Source organism: Eleutherodactylus coqui, chromosome 6 (assembly GCF_035609145.1).
Source record: "Eleutherodactylus coqui strain aEleCoq1 chromosome 6, aEleCoq1.hap1, whole genome shotgun sequence".
Classification (NCBI taxonomy): domain Eukaryota; kingdom Metazoa; phylum Chordata; class Amphibia; order Anura; family Eleutherodactylidae; genus Eleutherodactylus; species Eleutherodactylus coqui.
The window spans coordinates 30,892,237-30,910,557 of NC_089842.1; the positions used below are offsets into that span (position 1 = coordinate 30,892,237).

Genomic DNA, 18,321 nt, shown 5'->3' on the forward strand with positions numbered 1-18,321 from the left:
ATCAATGATATATCATGTAATATTGTAATGCTCACGAAAGGCATCCAGGCCCCTCTTGTACTCTGTTATAGAATTCGCCATGACCACATCCTCAGACAGAGAGTTCCACAGTCTTACTGCTCTTACAGTAAAGAACCCCCTTCTGTGTTGGTGTAGAAATGTTCTTTACTCTAGACGTAAAGGATGCCCCCTATGGTCACAGTCCTGGGTATAATAGATGATGGGAGAGATCCCTTTAGTGTCCCCTGATATATTTATACATAGTTATTAGAGGGCCCCCTATTACAGTCACAGTCCTGGGTATGATAGATGATGGGAGAGATCTCTGTAGTGTCCCCTGTATTAGGACCGGCGGCTCTTGGGGTCTCCGTGTCTGCATCACCGGTCCTATCACCCGAGCTGATCGGGTGCGGCAGAGGGGAGCTCCTATCTTGGTGACCTCCCCTGGCCGTCGGGGCGCATGCTCCTGTGCTCAGGGGGCGACGCCTGGGTAATCGAGTTGCTAGGGATGTGGCGGATGCCGTCCTTGTTGCCATGACATCCTGATTAGCATGATCTGCATTTGCTGCTGGATGTCTGAGTCTCCGCACTCACTGCCTTATGTCTGGGTCTGGCTGCTGACAGGCTCCCCGCCCCAATCAGCTGCTGGGGCGGGAGTTCTGACAGCATTTAAACGCGCCTGTTTCCTTCCAGCATTGCCAGTGTATGTTTGTCCCCAGGCTATACCCGCATATTTGGATTGCGCTCCCGGCTCTTGACCCTTGGACTTTGGACCTGACCTTGCTTTTCCTGACCCCTTTGTACCGCGTACCCTCCTGTTGCTGACTCGGGCTGTCTGACTCTCCTCTGTGTTCGTTTGTTTCCAGTGTTTGTCTGTATCAGTCCCGGTGCCCCGCTTCCCTAGTAAGTGTAGGGACCGTCGCCCAATTTTCATCCTGGGGCTTAGCCCAGGGGGCAAGTAGGTAGGGACAGGGGTAGTGGGTTGTTTTCAGGGAATCCCGTACCCGGACCCCAGATCCCTGACACCCTGATATATTTATACATAGCTATTAGAGCACCCCCTATTACAGTCACAGTCCTGGGTATAATAGATGATGGGAGAGATCTCTGTTATGTTCCCTGATATATTTATATATAGTTATTAGAGCGCCCCCTATTACAGTCACACTCCTGGGTATAATAGATGATGGGAGAAATCTCTGTAGTTTCCCCTAATATATTTATACATAGCTATTAGAGCGCCCCCTATTACATTCACACTCCTGGGTATAATAGATGATGGGAGAGATCTCTGTAGTGTCCCCTGATATATTTATACATAAATATTAGAGCGCCCCCTATTACAATCACACTTCTGGGTATAATAGATGATGGGAGAGATCTCTGTACTGATCCTTGATATATTTATACATAAATATTAGAGCGCCCCCTATTACAGTCACAGTCCTGGGTATAATAGATGATGGGAGAGATCTCTGTACTGAACCCTGATATATTTATACATAGTTATTAGAGCGCCCCCTATTACAATCACACTTCTGGGTATAATAGATGATGGGAGAGATCTCTGTACTGATCCTTGATATATTTATACATAAATATTAGAGCGCCCCCTATTACAGTCACAGTCCATGGTATAATAGATGATGGGAGAGATCTCTGTACTGATCCCTGATATATGTATACATAAATATTAGAGCGCCCGCTATTACAGTCACAGTCCGTGGTATCATAGATGATGGGAGAGATCTCTGTGCTGAACCCTGATATATTTATACATAGTTATTAGAGCGCCCCTTGTTACAGTCACAGTCCATGGTATAATAGATGAGGGGAGAGATCTCTGTACTGATCCCTGATATATTTATACATAAATATTAGAGCACCCCCTATTACAGTCACAGTCCATGGTATAATAGATGATGGGAGAGATCTCTGTGCTGAACCCTGATATATTTATACATAGTTATTAGAGCGCCCCCTATTACAGTCACACTCCTGGGTATAATAGATGATGGGAGAGATCTCTGTACTGATCCCTGATATATTTATACATAGTTATTAGAGCGCCCCCTATTACAGTCACACTCCTGGGTATAATAGATGATGGGAGAGATCTCTGTACTGATCCCTGATATATTTATACATAAATATTAGAGCGCCCCCTATTACAGTCACAGTCCATGGTATAATAGATGATGGGAGAGATCTCTGTACTGATCCCTGATATATTTATACATAATTTTTAGGTCGCCCTTCAGCAGTCTTTTTTCTAAACTAAATTATCCCAACTTTCTGGGTATTGTAGTCCGCCCATTCCATTTGCCATTTGAGTCTCCTCACTTAGTTTATAGTATATAGTTGCTCTCCCTAAGGAGAAAAGAGCGTTTCTGACCCCTGTCCCAGGCCTCTCACTAGCAAAAGCCAGACTCCTACTGTACACTGATGATGGGCAATAACCCGGAAACAGCTGTATGTACATGGGGTCTGGCTTTGCTTTTGATTCCCAGTCATTGTAACAAGACTTGTATAAAAAGTCCAACTTTGACTCGAAGGAATGCTGCCTTTCAATAGGTGGCACTGTGGAGGATTTATTCCATCTCCCTTATTTGCATATTACCCAGAGGAGCGTGCGTGGCCATTTGAGTCTCCTCACTTAGTTTATAGTATATAGTTGCTCTCCCTAAGGAGAAAAGAGCGTTTCTGACCCCTGTCCCAGGCCTCTCACTAGCAAAAGCCAGACTCCTACTGTACACTGATGATGGGCAATAACCCGGAAACAGCTGTATGTACATGGGGTCTGGCTTTGCTTTTGATTCCCAGTCATTGTAACAAGACTTGTATAAAAAGTCCAACTTTGACTCGAAGGAATGCTGCCTTTCAATAGGTGGCACTGTGGAGGATTTATTCCATCTCCCTTATTTGCATATGTAGGTTGAAACAGCCATTAATTGAAATAAAAACAGCTGTGTAAAAGGTGAGGTTGTGGAAGACAGTTTCATACCACAGATTATACGCCATGGCAAGACTGACCACAGCAACAAGACACAAGGTCCTTATACTGCATCAGCAAGGTCTGTCCCAGGCAAAGGTTTCAAAGCATATTTCTGGGCTGGCAGCACCTTACATCATCTACATCACAGTCACCTTTATTTTCTGTTACTACCATATTTCTGTAGCTCATTTCCAAACCTTCTTCCAGGGGTGCTCCATCCTAATTTTCTTTGCACCAATCCTTCTCTGCGCAGTGCATGCTCCCTACACTGTTCTATAGAAGTCAACAGGTAAAGGATGAAGGTCATCTGCTCCCCCCTGCACAGTGACTTATGCAAATATCACAGAGCATGCTCACTAAATTCTTCTATAGAGGTCTATAGATGTTGGCACAGCTCACCTCTTCTCCTTTCCTGCACAATGACCTCTGTATGTATGGCAGAGCTTGCTCACTACACATTATTCTATTGAAGGCAATGAGTCATTTCTAGTAAACAGGTTCCTATGGCCTATGAGGCTGCTGCAAGCCTCTCTGAATGCTGTTAATGGCAGCTCAGACAATTGGTCAACCCCGCAATACTGTGCAGACAAAAGACTAAAAAATGTACAATCAGAAAATAAGAACACATGAGGAAAAAAAGAATAGAAGACATTTAGGAGTAACAAACGAGCCCATATCAACCAATCACAACACAGCTTTATTTCCATTTTAATGGGGGTGAAAAGCTAAAAAATGTTTGTTTGTTTTTAATTTATAGTTTTTTGTTTTTTTTATTAGTATATTTATCCTAAAATAAAGTGCAGGAATGTGGTCCTCATTTTGTTTCAGACATTTTGATATATAATTTGTATAGTTTTGAATTATAAGGTGCATATGGTGACGGTTTTGGTTGGCATTGGCGGTGGGTCATTTTCTTTTTTATATATATACATTTTTATTTTATTACATTTTTTTAACTTATTTTTGTAATTATTTTTTTTACCATCTATGTCCCCCATGATTTTAATTTTTTTTTATTTCATACTTTTCCGCTGTAGCTGGGGCATCCATAGGAGCAGCATCTATAGGAACCCCACCCAAAGGGAAAAAAGACATCCCCCTGCTAGGACCCTGCAGCTCTGCTGTGACAGAGGGCACCCGGTGGTCACGTGATCGCCAGGTCACATAGTAGAAGAAATACTTCCACTTTCACTCTTTAGTACACAGCGCTCATATGTAGCCTGGGAAGAAGAAGGCAGAAGCGGTTAAACACTCCTCCCTTCTCTTCCTGGTCCCTTGCTGTATCTGACAGCCGAGGACCTGAGCTGTTCCTGCTTCATTGCAGGAGCAGAGGCTTTAATCCTACTATTTATTTTTGCTATCAGCTGTGATTAAAGCCTACGACTAAATTATTTTTGCTGCAGTTTTTTTCCGTGACATATAGGGCTATTTCTTATATATCTTTTCCCCTGTTTTTGTTTTCTGTTTTTTAGTTTTATTGTGGGTGAAAAGTGAAAAAAGTGATTTTTTTTTAACATTTTTACTTATTTTTTTTTTATTCATACATTTATGCGAAAATAAAGTATGGGAACGGGTTCCTCATACATATCTAATATATATGGTTTTGGATTACAGGGCGCATATAGCGACGGTTTTGGTTGGCTTCGGCTTTAGTTTTTTTTCTTTCTTATCTATATATTGTTCTTTTATTCTATAATTTATTGTTTACTTATGTATGTAACTATGTTTTTTACTATTTATGCTCCCCATGATGTTATATAAGACCTCTAGGGGACATTCACATGTTTGTTTGTTTTTTAATTTGATACTTTTTCACTGAAGCTGGTGCATTCATAGGAGCCCCAGTTGCAAGGAAAATGTCCCCTGTAGTGACAATAGTCACTGGCAGAGCTGATCAGGGTCTGGTATGACTCTGCAGCTCTGCTGTAGCAGGGAATCCCGGTGGTCACGTGACCCTTAGGCTCCTGTGGTGGAAGAAACACTTCCGCTTTCAATTTTAGTAGACAGCGCTCATTTGGCAATGTGTACTGAAGAAAGGAGAAGGCAGAAAGGGTTAAAACCCACTTCTCCCTCCTCCTCTGGGTTATCAGCTGTGACTAACAGCTGCCAACCTCTCCTGCTTTTGATTGATTATCGAAGCAGGAGGCTTTAATCCCCGCCATAATTTTACATAGGCTGGGCTTAAAGCCTGGGACCAAGCGCCGTATATTTACATTGCCTGGTCCTAAATGGGTTAAGGGGTTCAAAGGGTTGTACCTGAATATTTAGTTATTTCCTACCCACAGGATTAAGGATAATTTGCTGATCGTGAGGTTCTCATTACCGAGACCCTCACCAATCTCAAGAACGTGGGTCTCATGTCCTCTGTCCTCCTCATGTGGGGTTACTGCACTCCCACAGTGAGCAGCAGACACAATGGAGTGCTAGTCACGCAATTGCACCAGCGGTCCATTCAATTTAGCTGGGACTGTTGAGTACCTAAGCAGCACGCTAACTCAGATATTTCCATCACTCCCATTGAAATGAATGGAGTGCTGACCATGCGTGCTTGGGCAGTGCTCCATTCAACATGACATCACTGCAGGATGTTCTTCAGATCGGTGAGGGTCTCACCAAGTTATCCTGTATCCTGTGAATAGAGAATAACTTGATAATTTAGTACAACCCCTTTGAGAATTTCTCTTCTGTTACTGTTTTAAATACTATCTACAAGATTACTTGGCTTTACTTTTTATAACCACAGGTATAATGCTTCTGTAGTGACTAGTGCAATACTGAACCGTCCAACAGCCAATTATGTAATAAGTCAGCTCTGCCTGTACCTATTGTCACTACAGATGGCTTTATTTACCCCACAGTGTTCCACTCACTTTTCACTTCTAGTCTTCTGGACACTTGAAATAGAACTATCTCCAAGGGAATCTTGTCTATGATGAATGGCCCCTTTACTGCTCTTTAGCACCATTCTGATAGGCTACCCAGGTGGAGAGCCTCCCTTGATATAAGATTGTACTATATATTCAAAGATTCATCCCTGTCATCCTTCTAGGCCCTCCAGCTCACTAATTCCCTCTTTCTTGGATGGTCTACGATACCACCAACTCCCATGATAAAATCCACCAGTTTGAAGTCTCAATACACACTGCTTCTGAGGCCTTTAGGGGACCTTATCTTACACTCCTTGCTTCGGCCCATCCCCTTGTCCAGGTTTACATTTTACTTTTGGACGTTGTAACCCCTAAAGACCCTCCACCTTTCTGGGAGAGGGAACTCGCAATGATCATAGAAGCAAGCCATTCCTTCTATCCTATGCTCATGGGGCTCAAGAAAAGATTAACATATTGTTAACTCGGGGGTAACTTCTCTATATACCTTTCCGTCTCTGAGGACTGTTGAAGATGCTAAATGTATGATGGAACAGTCTTCATGACTGCTCAGATTGCCCTACTTTCTATCTTGCCCGACACCTTCTCAGCCCTTAATATATATTGCATCACTTCCTGGCTGCAGCATTTGGTGACTCAAACTCTAAAGGTGCTTCAGGGGTCACCAAAACAAGAGAATGGAAGAGGTAATGGTTGAAGATTTTGTCGACCCCAGCAAACGTCTTGTACTGTGATAACACTGGATGACTACTCAGTGGGTCCCAAAGTTTCAGAGTTTGAGTTGGAGTCATCTTGAAGCCCTGTTTCCCACTTTCTTTTTTTCCTCCTCTTTTCCTATTTTACTTTTTTTTCTCTCTCCTTGCACCTTACTATATCCTCAGGGGGCACAGTCACCAACCAACATTTCTCACAGGGTGCAGAATCACCAACCAACATTCAGGGGATGCATTTAAGCCCTACAACCGATTAGCCCAGTAATGCCTGCTTATGTAAATTAGTATACCCTCCACCCACTCAACTGCACATTTTATAGGAGAAATGCATTAAAAACAGGACATTGGAAGATATGCCTAATATGTAGTGATGTGTCAGATGGAAAACCTTGATTTTGCTATTGTGCACTCTGTACTGTCTTCACATCTGAACATCAGTATTTAGCATCAATAAGGGCTCATTCACACGGCATTTTTTCCCATCTGTGTGACATCAAATGGGCTTCTTGCATTTTTCTTGCAAAAAAAAGATGGATCAGGGAGTCCGGGGAGATCTCTTATGTATCCACCAGGTGCCCCACTCCAGCGCTGAGTCCCTGTAAAGTCACCGTGCACCAGCAGCTACACTCTTTCTGCGTTCACAGCTCCCATAGAGATAAATGGGAGATGCGCTTTCAAAAAGAGTCAAACTACTGCTGCATGCTGGCTTTGCGAAAATACAGCACTGGAATGGGGCACGCGGATAAGTATGAAAAATATCTTCCCAGACTGCCTGATCCATCATCTTTGAGCCCCATAATGTTCTTTACTCCCTTCTGTGCTCAATGTGAACAGGGAGTATCCAAGTGAAAAATGAATGGCGTATGGATGTAAAACACAGCATGTACACAACAACCGAAGGAAGACAATATGCACACACATGCAGTGAAATCGGTCCTGTGGTATAATGGTATTTGTAAAGTGTCCCCCGGCTTTCCCTGTTAACTTTCTACTGTTCTGGACTAGGGGAAAGTTAGGTTGAACTCCTCCATATTATCTCCCTCACATCTGCAGAGGTCTCCGGTTTACTTTTGGTCCCAGGTAGTCCTTGATCATAATGGCAATAAAGTTAGCCAGTAACAAGTGGATGTTAACTACCCCCTGCCAGCGAAGTTTGACACCCTGGTAATTCTGGTAGATGTTTCAGTTTCGTGGCCAGCTAGTGTCTGTATTAAAAGAGAATGGGTCACCCAAACCCACCAGCTCAGCATCAGGTACATTTTTAGAACTGGGAGGACACTGTAGACCTGGCGCAGTTACTTCCATCTTTGTTGGACCTCCAGAACCTCCAGAATTGCTTATAAGCGTAGCCAATCATCTCTCCCTATCATGTTTAGTACCATTGGGGCATATCCTGGGTAAATATGGCCAAAATATTAAATTGGATTTCCTACAGATGGTCCACACATTTACTCAACCCACCTTTGATGTCAGAAGAAGGTTCGAGGGGTGTGGTTCTGCGGAGGCTTTAAAAACTAAGTGAGTTTGTTACCCAAGTTTCAGATTCATGGGGTGACACCGTGTGTCAGCTGATCATCTTTCTGTGATGCCCCTCACATATCAGGAATATTGGAAGCAATATAGACTGGAATTTTCTCTTATTTTGTCTCTTTTTTTTATACTGTTTGCATGTACTTGCATGTGCTTTATCTGTTATGTAAATCATCTCTTGTATAGTTTCATCCAAGCTCTGCTACCTCTTTTGTAGAATAAAGATTTAAACTTTGCTAGCCTTCCTTGAACGCTTTAAGAGATCCATATTTTGGAAGATTGTGTTAATAATTCCTAGTCCGGGTTCCAGCTTACTTGGGAACAAAAGCTGGAGGTGGCAGCGAGTGTGTGTAGGTATTGTAGAGCGCTGGAGGCGTTACTCCATATCAGGGGGTGAGTTGAGCTTTCATTCTGTATGCGTTCAAAAGACTGGGATAGCTGGGTACAAATCCACCTGTATTCTAACGACTCTGCGCTTGAAATCCCGCTAGAGTGATCGATCGAGGCTCTGCCATGACAAGTGGTCATAGCAGTGAGAACGCTGGGATCAGTCGATCCATCATACGTCTGTTTTTCACAGTCTGAAATGGCATACGTCCATGGGAATGAACCCTATCAAGAAGGGTGAAAGCAACTTCTAGAAAATGTAACCATAATGTCCTCTACCAAAATCGCCCATAAATCTGACGATGTTCATAGTCTCATATCTATCGAATATGTATCTATCCATCTTTCTCATATCTATCTGTCTATCTCTCCCTCTCTCATATCTATCTATCTATCTATCTATCTATCTATCTATCTATCTATCTCCTATCTATCTATCTATCTATCTATCTATCTATCTATCTATCTTCTATCTCATATCTATTTATCTATCTCTCTCTCATATATATCCGTCTCATATCTCTATCTATCTATCTATCTATCTATCTATCTATCTATCTATCTATCTATCTATCTATCTATCTATCTATCTATCTATCCATCTTTCACATTTATCTCTCTATCTCTCTCAAATTGATAGATAAATATGAGAGGTCCATCTCTCTCTCTCTCTCTCTCTCGCTCTCTCTATCTCTATCTTTCTCTCTCTCTCTCTCAAATTGATAGATAGATATGAGATAGAGATAAAAATGAGAGAGATCTATTTATATATCTCTCTTTCTCATATCTAACTATTTCATATCTAGCTATCTAGCTCATATCTATCTTCTATCTATTTATCTATCTATCTCTCCTATTTCCATCTCATAGATATGAGATAGATAGAGAGATAGATAGATAGATAGATAGATAGATAGATAGATAGATATGAGGTAGATATGAGACAGATAAATATGAGAGAGATAGATGTATTAGATAGGTAGATCTCATATGTATCTCTATCTCATATCTATTTGAGAGAGAGATAAATATGAGATAGATAGAAGATAGATATGAGATAGATAGATAGATGGATATGAGATAGATATAAGAGAGATACATAGATATGAGATAGATAGATATTAGCTAGATAACTAGATGTGTGATAGATAGATATGAGGTAGATAGATAGATAGATAGATAGATAGATAGATAGATAGATAGATATGAGATAGAGATAATTATGAGAGAGATCTATCTATCTCATATATATCTATCTCTTATATTTATCTCTCTATCTCTCTCCATTAGATAGATATGAGATAGAGATAAATATGAGATCTATCTATCTATCTCATATTTATCTGTCTCATGTCTATCTATCTATCTATCTATCTATCTATCTATCTATCTATCTCCTATCTATCTATCTATCTACCTATCTCATATCTATTTATCTGTCTCTCTATCTCATATTTATCTCTCATATCTATCTATTTCCTATATTTATCTATCTATCTCCTATCTATCTGTCTCATCTATCTATCTATTTATCTATCTCATACCTATTTATCTGTCTCTCTATCTCATATTTATCTCTCATATCTATCTATCTCCTATTTATCTATCTATCTATCTGTCTCATCTATCTTTCTATCTATCTATCTATCTATCTATCTATCTATCTATCTATCTATCTATCTATCTATTTATCTATCTCATATCTATCAATCTATCTACTTCCAAGTCAGTCTACCCTTCATTTAAACTCTTCTTAACTGGAATGGATTAATAACATGAAGCGAGTGTTAGCAAGGCTTATATATATATATATATATTTATTATCCGTCGTTTTATGTGGTCAGCATACTCCTGATAGCTTGGCACATAGCGTAAATGGTCAGTGTGATCGCAGGAGGCCATATGTTATGGATACTTTTGTAGAAAGCTAATTTATCTGGATATGTTGAGATGTTGACCTGGTTGGACTTTTGAATCAGGTGGTAGAAGGCAGCTGAGCCAATCACCAAGTTGTTCTATTATGTCCCAGTCATACGTGGTCATCATTTCCTTGAAGCTGATGGACATTTCTTCCTGCTATGGTATATCTCTCAAATGGTTTGAAACCTATTACAACAGATGGCTATTTAATTCCCGGTCAGGATCTTCATTCTTCTCTCTATTGACTTCAAACTTTTTGAGAACCCTTTGTATGTGAAGTTCATATACCCAGATAATTTGTGAGATGTAACATTTGCATTGTTTACCATTTCATCTACATTCCCAGATATTTTTGGGAATTCTGATAGGTTTTTTGTTTTTGTGAATTGTTCTGTATGTGCTGGAGATACAATACGTTTATACTATAGGCTCATTTTTTACAAGTTGTATGGCTCACAGTACTTAGTTTTATTAGTTTGCCCTTGTTTTACATTATGCTATATTTTTTTTGTCTCCATTCAAATCCAAAGCAAAGACATTACTGCTGCTGCTTCTCTCTGGTTCATCCAGATAACTATGCAACAGCCCAGCTTTAACTGTTTCACTCTGAAGTGAGCTCCCATAGTCCACTACTCTATAATACGGTGATAGGAAAAGAGTGGATAGTTTTTCGGGTGTAAATAGAGAATAAATTGTAATTTATCTGAAAGCCAGTAATAAGCAAAGCAAAGTATTTGTAGAGCTAGGGCTCTTACCCACTGGTGATAGATTTTTCTGCGATGCGAGAGTGCGTGAAAATGCATGATTATGAAACCAATGATTTTCAATAGTTTCATTCTCATTTGGGATATGTTCACTCAAGCCTCGCTGCAATACAAAAAAGCCGGGCCGGGGTCCCATTGGAATCAATGGGAGAAGATTGTGCAACAGCCTTGGAATCCCCCATAGTGAGGAGAGAGAGGGGGCGAAACTACAGGGGATATCTTACATATTTCCCCATAATTGGAGAGATAGGGGGCACAACTAAACGGCAAAGGGGTGGGGCTAGAGATGGGCGGGGCTAGAGGGATTCTCATAGTGATTCTTCTCTAGCAAAGAGAGGGGGCAGGGTTAGTGGTGAATCCTACTAGCCCTGACCCATCTATAGCCCCACCCCTGCTCTCGGGGAAACCCTAGAAAGCATTTTAGCCGCGCCCCCCCCTATGTCTCCAAATATGGGGAGATATGTAAGAGATCCCCTGTAGCTCCACCCCCTCTCTCTCTTTGCTATGGGGTATTCGAAATTGATTTCTTCTCCCATTGATTTCAATGGGCCCCAGCCCCAATGAAAGCAATGGGCGATATTGCAGTTTTTTTTTGTATCGCAGCAGAGCTTCAGTAAACACATCGCAAATGGGAATGAAACCATTGAAAATCATTGGTTTCATAATCATGTGTTTTGACTCACTCTCGCATCGCTAGAAAGCCTATCGCCAGTGGGAAAGAGCCCTTAGGGCGCACTCACGTAAGTCGTCCGCGTATTACAAAGTTCTGAAAGCTCATTGATTTCTATTGAGCCGCTCACAGCTGCGGGTTTTTATCATGTACATACTGCAAGTGTGAAAAAAAGTGGTGCATGTCTTATTTTGGCGCGTATTACACATCAGCATAGGCTACGAAGATTTTATATACGCAGCTGTTTACTGCGTATTTTACGTACATGAAAAAAATGCACGTAATACGCAGAACACATACGCCCGTGTGAGTGAGCCCTTACTCCCAGCACTTCTGTGTCAGTAGTTTTGCACGGTTGTTCTTGAGATCGGCAGGCAACATCACGTGGCAGTAGTAATCATGGAGAACAGTGGGGCAGTAAGGACGAGCAGTAGTAGACTCCTGTGGACGCTGTCGCTGTCATCCGAGCATGAACTGCTGTATCTCACATTCAAGTGATTTATGCTTTTATCCTTCAGATTCTCACACATCTCCTCAGTGGTGCAGCCTCGGATGGCAAAAATACGGCCAAAGTCTCCTGCGGAGAAAAGATAGTGGTTACAAAGTGAAAGAAAAAATAGTCCTGCGCTACTAAGTGCTAGACGGTGTAGTAACAGGAAGGACTTACTGCACGGGGCGGGGCTTGGGCGCCACCGGGCCTCTCCAATCAAGCTTTGCAGATTATAAAGTACTTCAAAATATTAGGAGTGGTTTCCAGCCATGTATTCCATATGATAAGAGTACAAATAATAAAAAAATATATATATATATTTACAAATATACGCACCAAAAACAAAAAACATATAAATAAAAAGTGGGATAGCCTGGCAACGCGTTTCGGATAGCCACTTTTTCAAGACTGATTTGGTAGGAAAGGGACTTACTTTTATAGAAATCCCCTTAGAGAGTAAAAATGATAAAAAAAATTATAAAATAAAGCACCTACTGACCTGTGGCTCAAAATATATCATCTGTCCACTGGAGTACACATGTGGCCTAAAATATCAGAGTAGGAGGGTCCATCCTAAGAATTAGAGGGAACAGTCGCCGGTGGAAAATGGTTTAATGAAGTATGGAGTTTTAAGACACTTTGCTACTTATCACACTAAAGACGTCTCCGAAATGCGCCTGGCACCCCTGGAATCCGGAAGGAGAATTTAACAATTTATGAAAAAAAGAAATGTATAGGATCTTCCATTTAGATGCTCTACATCCAGGAAGTCTAAGGCTGTCTGTCCACGGGTGGGTTTTCATTGCGTTTCCCGTTTCCAGCCACGGGGAATGCAGTGAACGCTTTCCATAGCGTTGCTATGGAAAGCGCTTTCCCCCTGTCCACGAGCGGAGAATCATGGCGATTCTCCGCTCATGGGCAGCAATTCGCAGCATGCTGCGAATTTACCGCGATTCTCCACGGTAAACCTATCTGTCAGATAGGCTGATGGCGGAGATCCGCCTGCTGGCTCCTGCTCCTGGGCTGCGGTATCCTGCGGCGGATATCCGCCGCAGGATACTGCAACGCCCGTGGATAGGTAGCCTAACTGAAGTATTGGAAAGTTTCTGAGCAAATGTGCCGTTTATGCTAAGCAATTTGCAATTCCTGATTTCCTATGAGATTTTACAAGTATATATATATATATATATATGTTTGTGTGTGTGTATATATATGAAGGTATGTATATATATATATATATATATATATATATATAATGTATTAAAGATGAGCGAGCATTGCCTCTATCGAGTACCTGCCCGCTCGAGATGAAAGGTTCAGGTGCCGGCGGCAGGCAGGGAGCTGCGGGGGGAGAGCGGAGCGGAACGGAGGGGAGATCTCTCTCTCCCTCTCTCCCCCCCGCTCCGTCCTGCTGACAGCCGCTACTCACCGCTCCCCTGCGCCGGCACCCGAACCTTTCATCTCGAGCGGGGAGATACTCGCTAAAGGCAATGTTCGCTCAAGCAATTGCCTTTACCGAGTATACTCACTCATCTCTAATATGTATACATTCTTCTAATGTAAGTCTTTCTATGGAGATCTACATGTTTTTATATATAGGTTGCTGTCTCCTATAACATATATTTTAAAATCCCCTTATACATATTTATAAAAAACATTTGATCTTAACTGACCTCAACATATATAGTTTATAGTCTTCCTGCTCTGGCTTATAATACTCCTGTTACTCTCTTCCTCCTCCCTCCCTACTTTAATAGAGATTCCAGTTTTATAAACCTGATTATATATCAAATATACAAAGTATCTCCTGCTCCCTATTCTCTCTTATTCTCTCTATATATTCACCTATAATACCATCATTTTAAATGGATACTCATGTATTGTAATCACTTTGAAGTACCTATATTTGATTTTAATTAATCATTAAGCCCTGAGTATTTATTTATGTTCCTTCTGCATGTCCATAACTTCATATGCGCTGCCCTCTGTTCTCCTTTGAGACTGACAGATATAGCTGCTAGATCCAGATGGATGTCATTCAATTCATAGCAGCGACGTAATGCTATTCAGGAAGACCTGTACTACTAGAACCTGCTGACCCGCATATGGAACACGTGACGCCTATGATATTATCAGGGGGCGGTTCATGCTAAGAATGCTAGCAATATTCATATGGAACACATGCGGAACGCAACGTCACCCCGACGTGGTTTATGACATCACTTAAAGGCGCCTAAGTTAGAGATGCATCATAAGGACCCGATGCGCTTTAATACTACTATAGTCCTTTCCTACCAAATCAGGCTTGAAAAATGGGGGCTACTGATACCCAGAAACCCGTTGCCAGGCTATCCCACTTTGTATCTGTATGTTTTGTGGTGTTTATATTTGTCTATATATATATATATATATATACAGTATATATATATATATATATATATATATATATATATATATATATATTTATTTATTATTTGTACTCTTATCATATGGAACACATGACTGGAAATCACTCCTAATATTTTGAAGTAACTTCTAATCTGCATACCTTGATTGGGGGGATCCAAGTCCTCCTTTGAAGTAAGTCCTTCCTTTACTACACCTTTTAGCACTCCGTAGCGCAGGAATATATTTTCTTTCACTTTTTGACTACTACACTTTCTTTGACCAAGGTCGTCTGACCCTGGATATTTCCACTGCCGTTCTCCCTCCCATTACTAAAGGCCAACTGGGGCCATCATTGAAAGGCTGTAATCGGTTCATCGAGCGCCGGCTTTGATTGGCTGGGGAGGTGCTCCGGAACCAATCACAGCCCATTCAAGCCCTGTCACCAATAAGAAATGCTCCATCGCCATTGAGGTCTACACGGAAGCTTGCTGGAGCGCCACAGCCCAGCAGGGGGGACCCAAATAAAAATAAGACCCCGTGCATCTTTTGGGGGCAAAAATGAATATAAGACAGGGTCTTATTTTTTGGGAAACACAATATTATATTTTATTTTCTTTACTGTGGAGAGAAAAGGGCGACAATACATGTTGTGTCTTCTTGGACCTTCTTCAGTACGTCCAAACTATGTGTCCTAAAGCAATGCAAGCAAAGGATAGAAGAACATATTGAAAATCCTCCTATTCTTTCCCCTTTCACCCTTGTCCTTCCGAACAAGCTGCATCTTCTCATAATACATCCGGAATATTAGAGAGATGGAGAACCTGCATCTGGGGTGGAGGATTCTCACTGATCTGGTCAAAAACTTCTAAGTTTGTATTACTGGTCATCCTCACTGCTCTCTAAATGTACACCAGCATCAGGTAACAACGATACTGAGGCTGAAAACACATTGCCATATACGCATATATGCCAGGGCAGTACTGATCTAGCAGCTCCTGAACCAGGGAGATTTTCTTTCCCTCGCTGGCAGATCAAAAAAGAGGCCCGATGATCCCCGAACCATGTGTTCACTACGTCCAGGAAAGATGGGGCATCTTGTATATTTTATCGTCCGTGGTATTCACAGCTGAGAAATCTCAGTAGTGAAAACGAAAACGAATTCCTATTGAGATCAGTGGTTTCGTTTTGTCCTGGTATATGGCCGGGATAAACATGGCCGTATAAGGGGGGAAAAACACGCTCATATGTTTAAGCCCTCAGAGATGTTAACTATGTAGTCATGGTTATACATAAATTGAAATATATAAAATGAGGCAAAAGTCTGGACACACCAGTTTAGCTGGTATAATAAGGGAGCTTTCACACAGGAAGGAATATTCCTCAACGGGGTCATGGGATATGCCCTTCTGCATAAGGTTTAGCCCCAAAATTTGCAGGGCTAATGTGCAGGTTTTAGTGCAGAATTTAAAATAGCAGAATTCGGCTGGGAATTTTGCATCAAAATCCAGATTTTAGGGCAGAATTTAGGATATTTTGCAGTAAAGACGGAATATTCAGTCTCTTGTCAAAGGTCCTCAATGCAAAAATTGACTTCCATTATGTGAAAAGGGAGGCTGCATTTTTTTTTTTTTTGGTGGAGAAGACTTTTTCGCGGTCATTTCATTTAGTTCCCTTTTTAAATGGGAAGGGGTCATGTGATATATCAGCCTTGGCTAGAATTTACTCAGTAACACGGTAGAAGTGTCAGTTTTGCTCTTTCTGTACTTGTTTAGGGGGTAGGCGAGGGCAAAGTCAGTAAACTGTGTCTGCCACCCATATATAATGTATGCATCTATGAGTGTAACTGTTCTTCCTGTTATCTTAAAAAAAAACTCACCTTTTTTAGCATATAGTTGCCTTGAGATACATTTTGTCTCCCCGATGGTGCAATTCACCATGACGTTACAATCACAGGCTTTGTAGGTTTGAGAATAGCAGGAGTTACACCTCCGCCCACTGTGTTTGACTTTTTCATCCTTAGAGACAGGTTTAATTGTTGGTACTTAAAGTAAAAGAAAAAGTCAACAATTCTGTCATCATCTTTAGAAATCAGGAATGCTAAAACATTGCAAAACCAAAAAAGTTTGGAAGTTTGGTACCGAGTAATCTTGTAGATATGAGACCTTTCAGTGGCAAACAAAAATACATGATGTTATAGCAAGCTTTCCAACTTACTTAGACCTCCTGCACACAAGCCGGTCAGACACTGCATGCGTGATTCTCGCAGCGGAGTTTGACCTGGTGACCGGACAGTGGCCCCTGTGTATCTGTACGGCGGTGTCTTCTGCATTGCGGATGTGCCGTCCGTCACTCTGTCGCGCATGCGCACTAGGCGCCAGTGCTTGGCGATGACGCGAATCCCGTGCTCACAGCGGAAGTGCCGTAGGACAAATGGCTTCAATCGACTTCAATTGTGCATGGCCCGCACAATATCGCAGAATGCTGCGATTTCTCCCCTGCAAGCAGAAAATTGCAATCGATTTCTGCTCATGGGCAGGAAATCACGTTTTCTCATGGCATGCTGTGGGCTGGATTTATTGCAGAATCCAGAGGCGGAGTCCTACTCCAGATTTCGCAGTGCAAATCCGCCCATGTGCAAGAGACCTTAGGACTCTTCATATATACATATATAGTATACACACACACCCATGCATATAAAAAAGGCACAGACATGGTGTGATTAATTTGCACTTTAAACAATCCCAGAACAGGATGAGAAGAGGAGTAATTAATTAGTCCACTGTGAAGGATGTGAAAGCTTTATGGTCTCTATATTGTGTTAGGGGGTCACCAGGCCAGCGTGTTACCCCTGCTATAGATTTCTCATATTCTCCACTGATGTATGAAGCAGTTTGAGATATTGATGCCTGCCTTGAGAGTGTCAAAGATGGTTATACATTTTTACTCCCAAATTATTCTATGATGTTGAGATTTGAAGTTGCCTTTTAATGTAGTAGCTTTCATATGTTCTATGTTGTGTCCTTGGCTAGAAAATTAAGTAGACCAATTACCGTATATACCGGCGTATAAGACGACTTTTGAACCCCGAAAAATCTGCTCTGCAGTCGGGGGTCGTCTTATGCGCCGGTAATACAAAAAAAAAAAAAGTGTAAAAAAAAATAAATTCATTACTCACCTCCCACGGCGTTCTGTCGCGCTCCGGCAGGATGTCGCTCGCCCCGGCAGGCTGTCGCTCGCTCCTCGTCCCCGGCGCAGCATAGCTTTCTGAATGCGGGGCTTGAAATCCCCGCTTCCAGAAAGCTAATACACACGCCGGCAGCCATGACAGCATTGAATGGCTGTGATTGGCTAAAGCACATGTGGCTTCAGCCAATCACACTATTCAATGACATCATTGAATGGCTGTGATTGGCTGAAGGCGCACGTGTTAGCAATCACACCCATTCAATGATGTCATTGAATAGTGTGATTGGCTGAAGCCACGTGTGCTTTAGCCAATCACAGCCATTCAATGATGTCATGGCTGCTGGCGTGTGTATTAGCTTTCTGGAAGCGGGGATTTCAAGCCCCGCATTCAGA

The 18,321-nt window shown here is 41.7% G+C and overlaps 1 protein-coding gene across 2 annotated transcripts in view; it reads right to left on the minus strand.

Moving 5' to 3' along the window:
- Window positions 1–11,876: 11,876 nt before the first annotated feature.
- Window positions 11,877–18,321, minus strand: part of LOC136632002 (phospholipase A2 inhibitor and Ly6/PLAUR domain-containing protein-like) — a 69,291-nt gene continuing 62,846 nt past the window's right edge. For both annotated transcript variants that reach the window (XM_066606534.1, XM_066606532.1), the window contains exons 4-5: window positions 16,619–16,783; window positions 11,877–12,441 (exon numbers count right to left, since the gene is read on the minus strand). In XM_066606534.1, coding sequence (XP_066462631.1) covers window positions 12,245–12,441; window positions 16,619–16,783 — 362 coding nt within the window. In that variant the 3' untranslated portion in view covers window positions 11,877–12,244. The remainder of the gene's footprint in view (window positions 12,442–16,618; window positions 16,784–18,321) is intronic.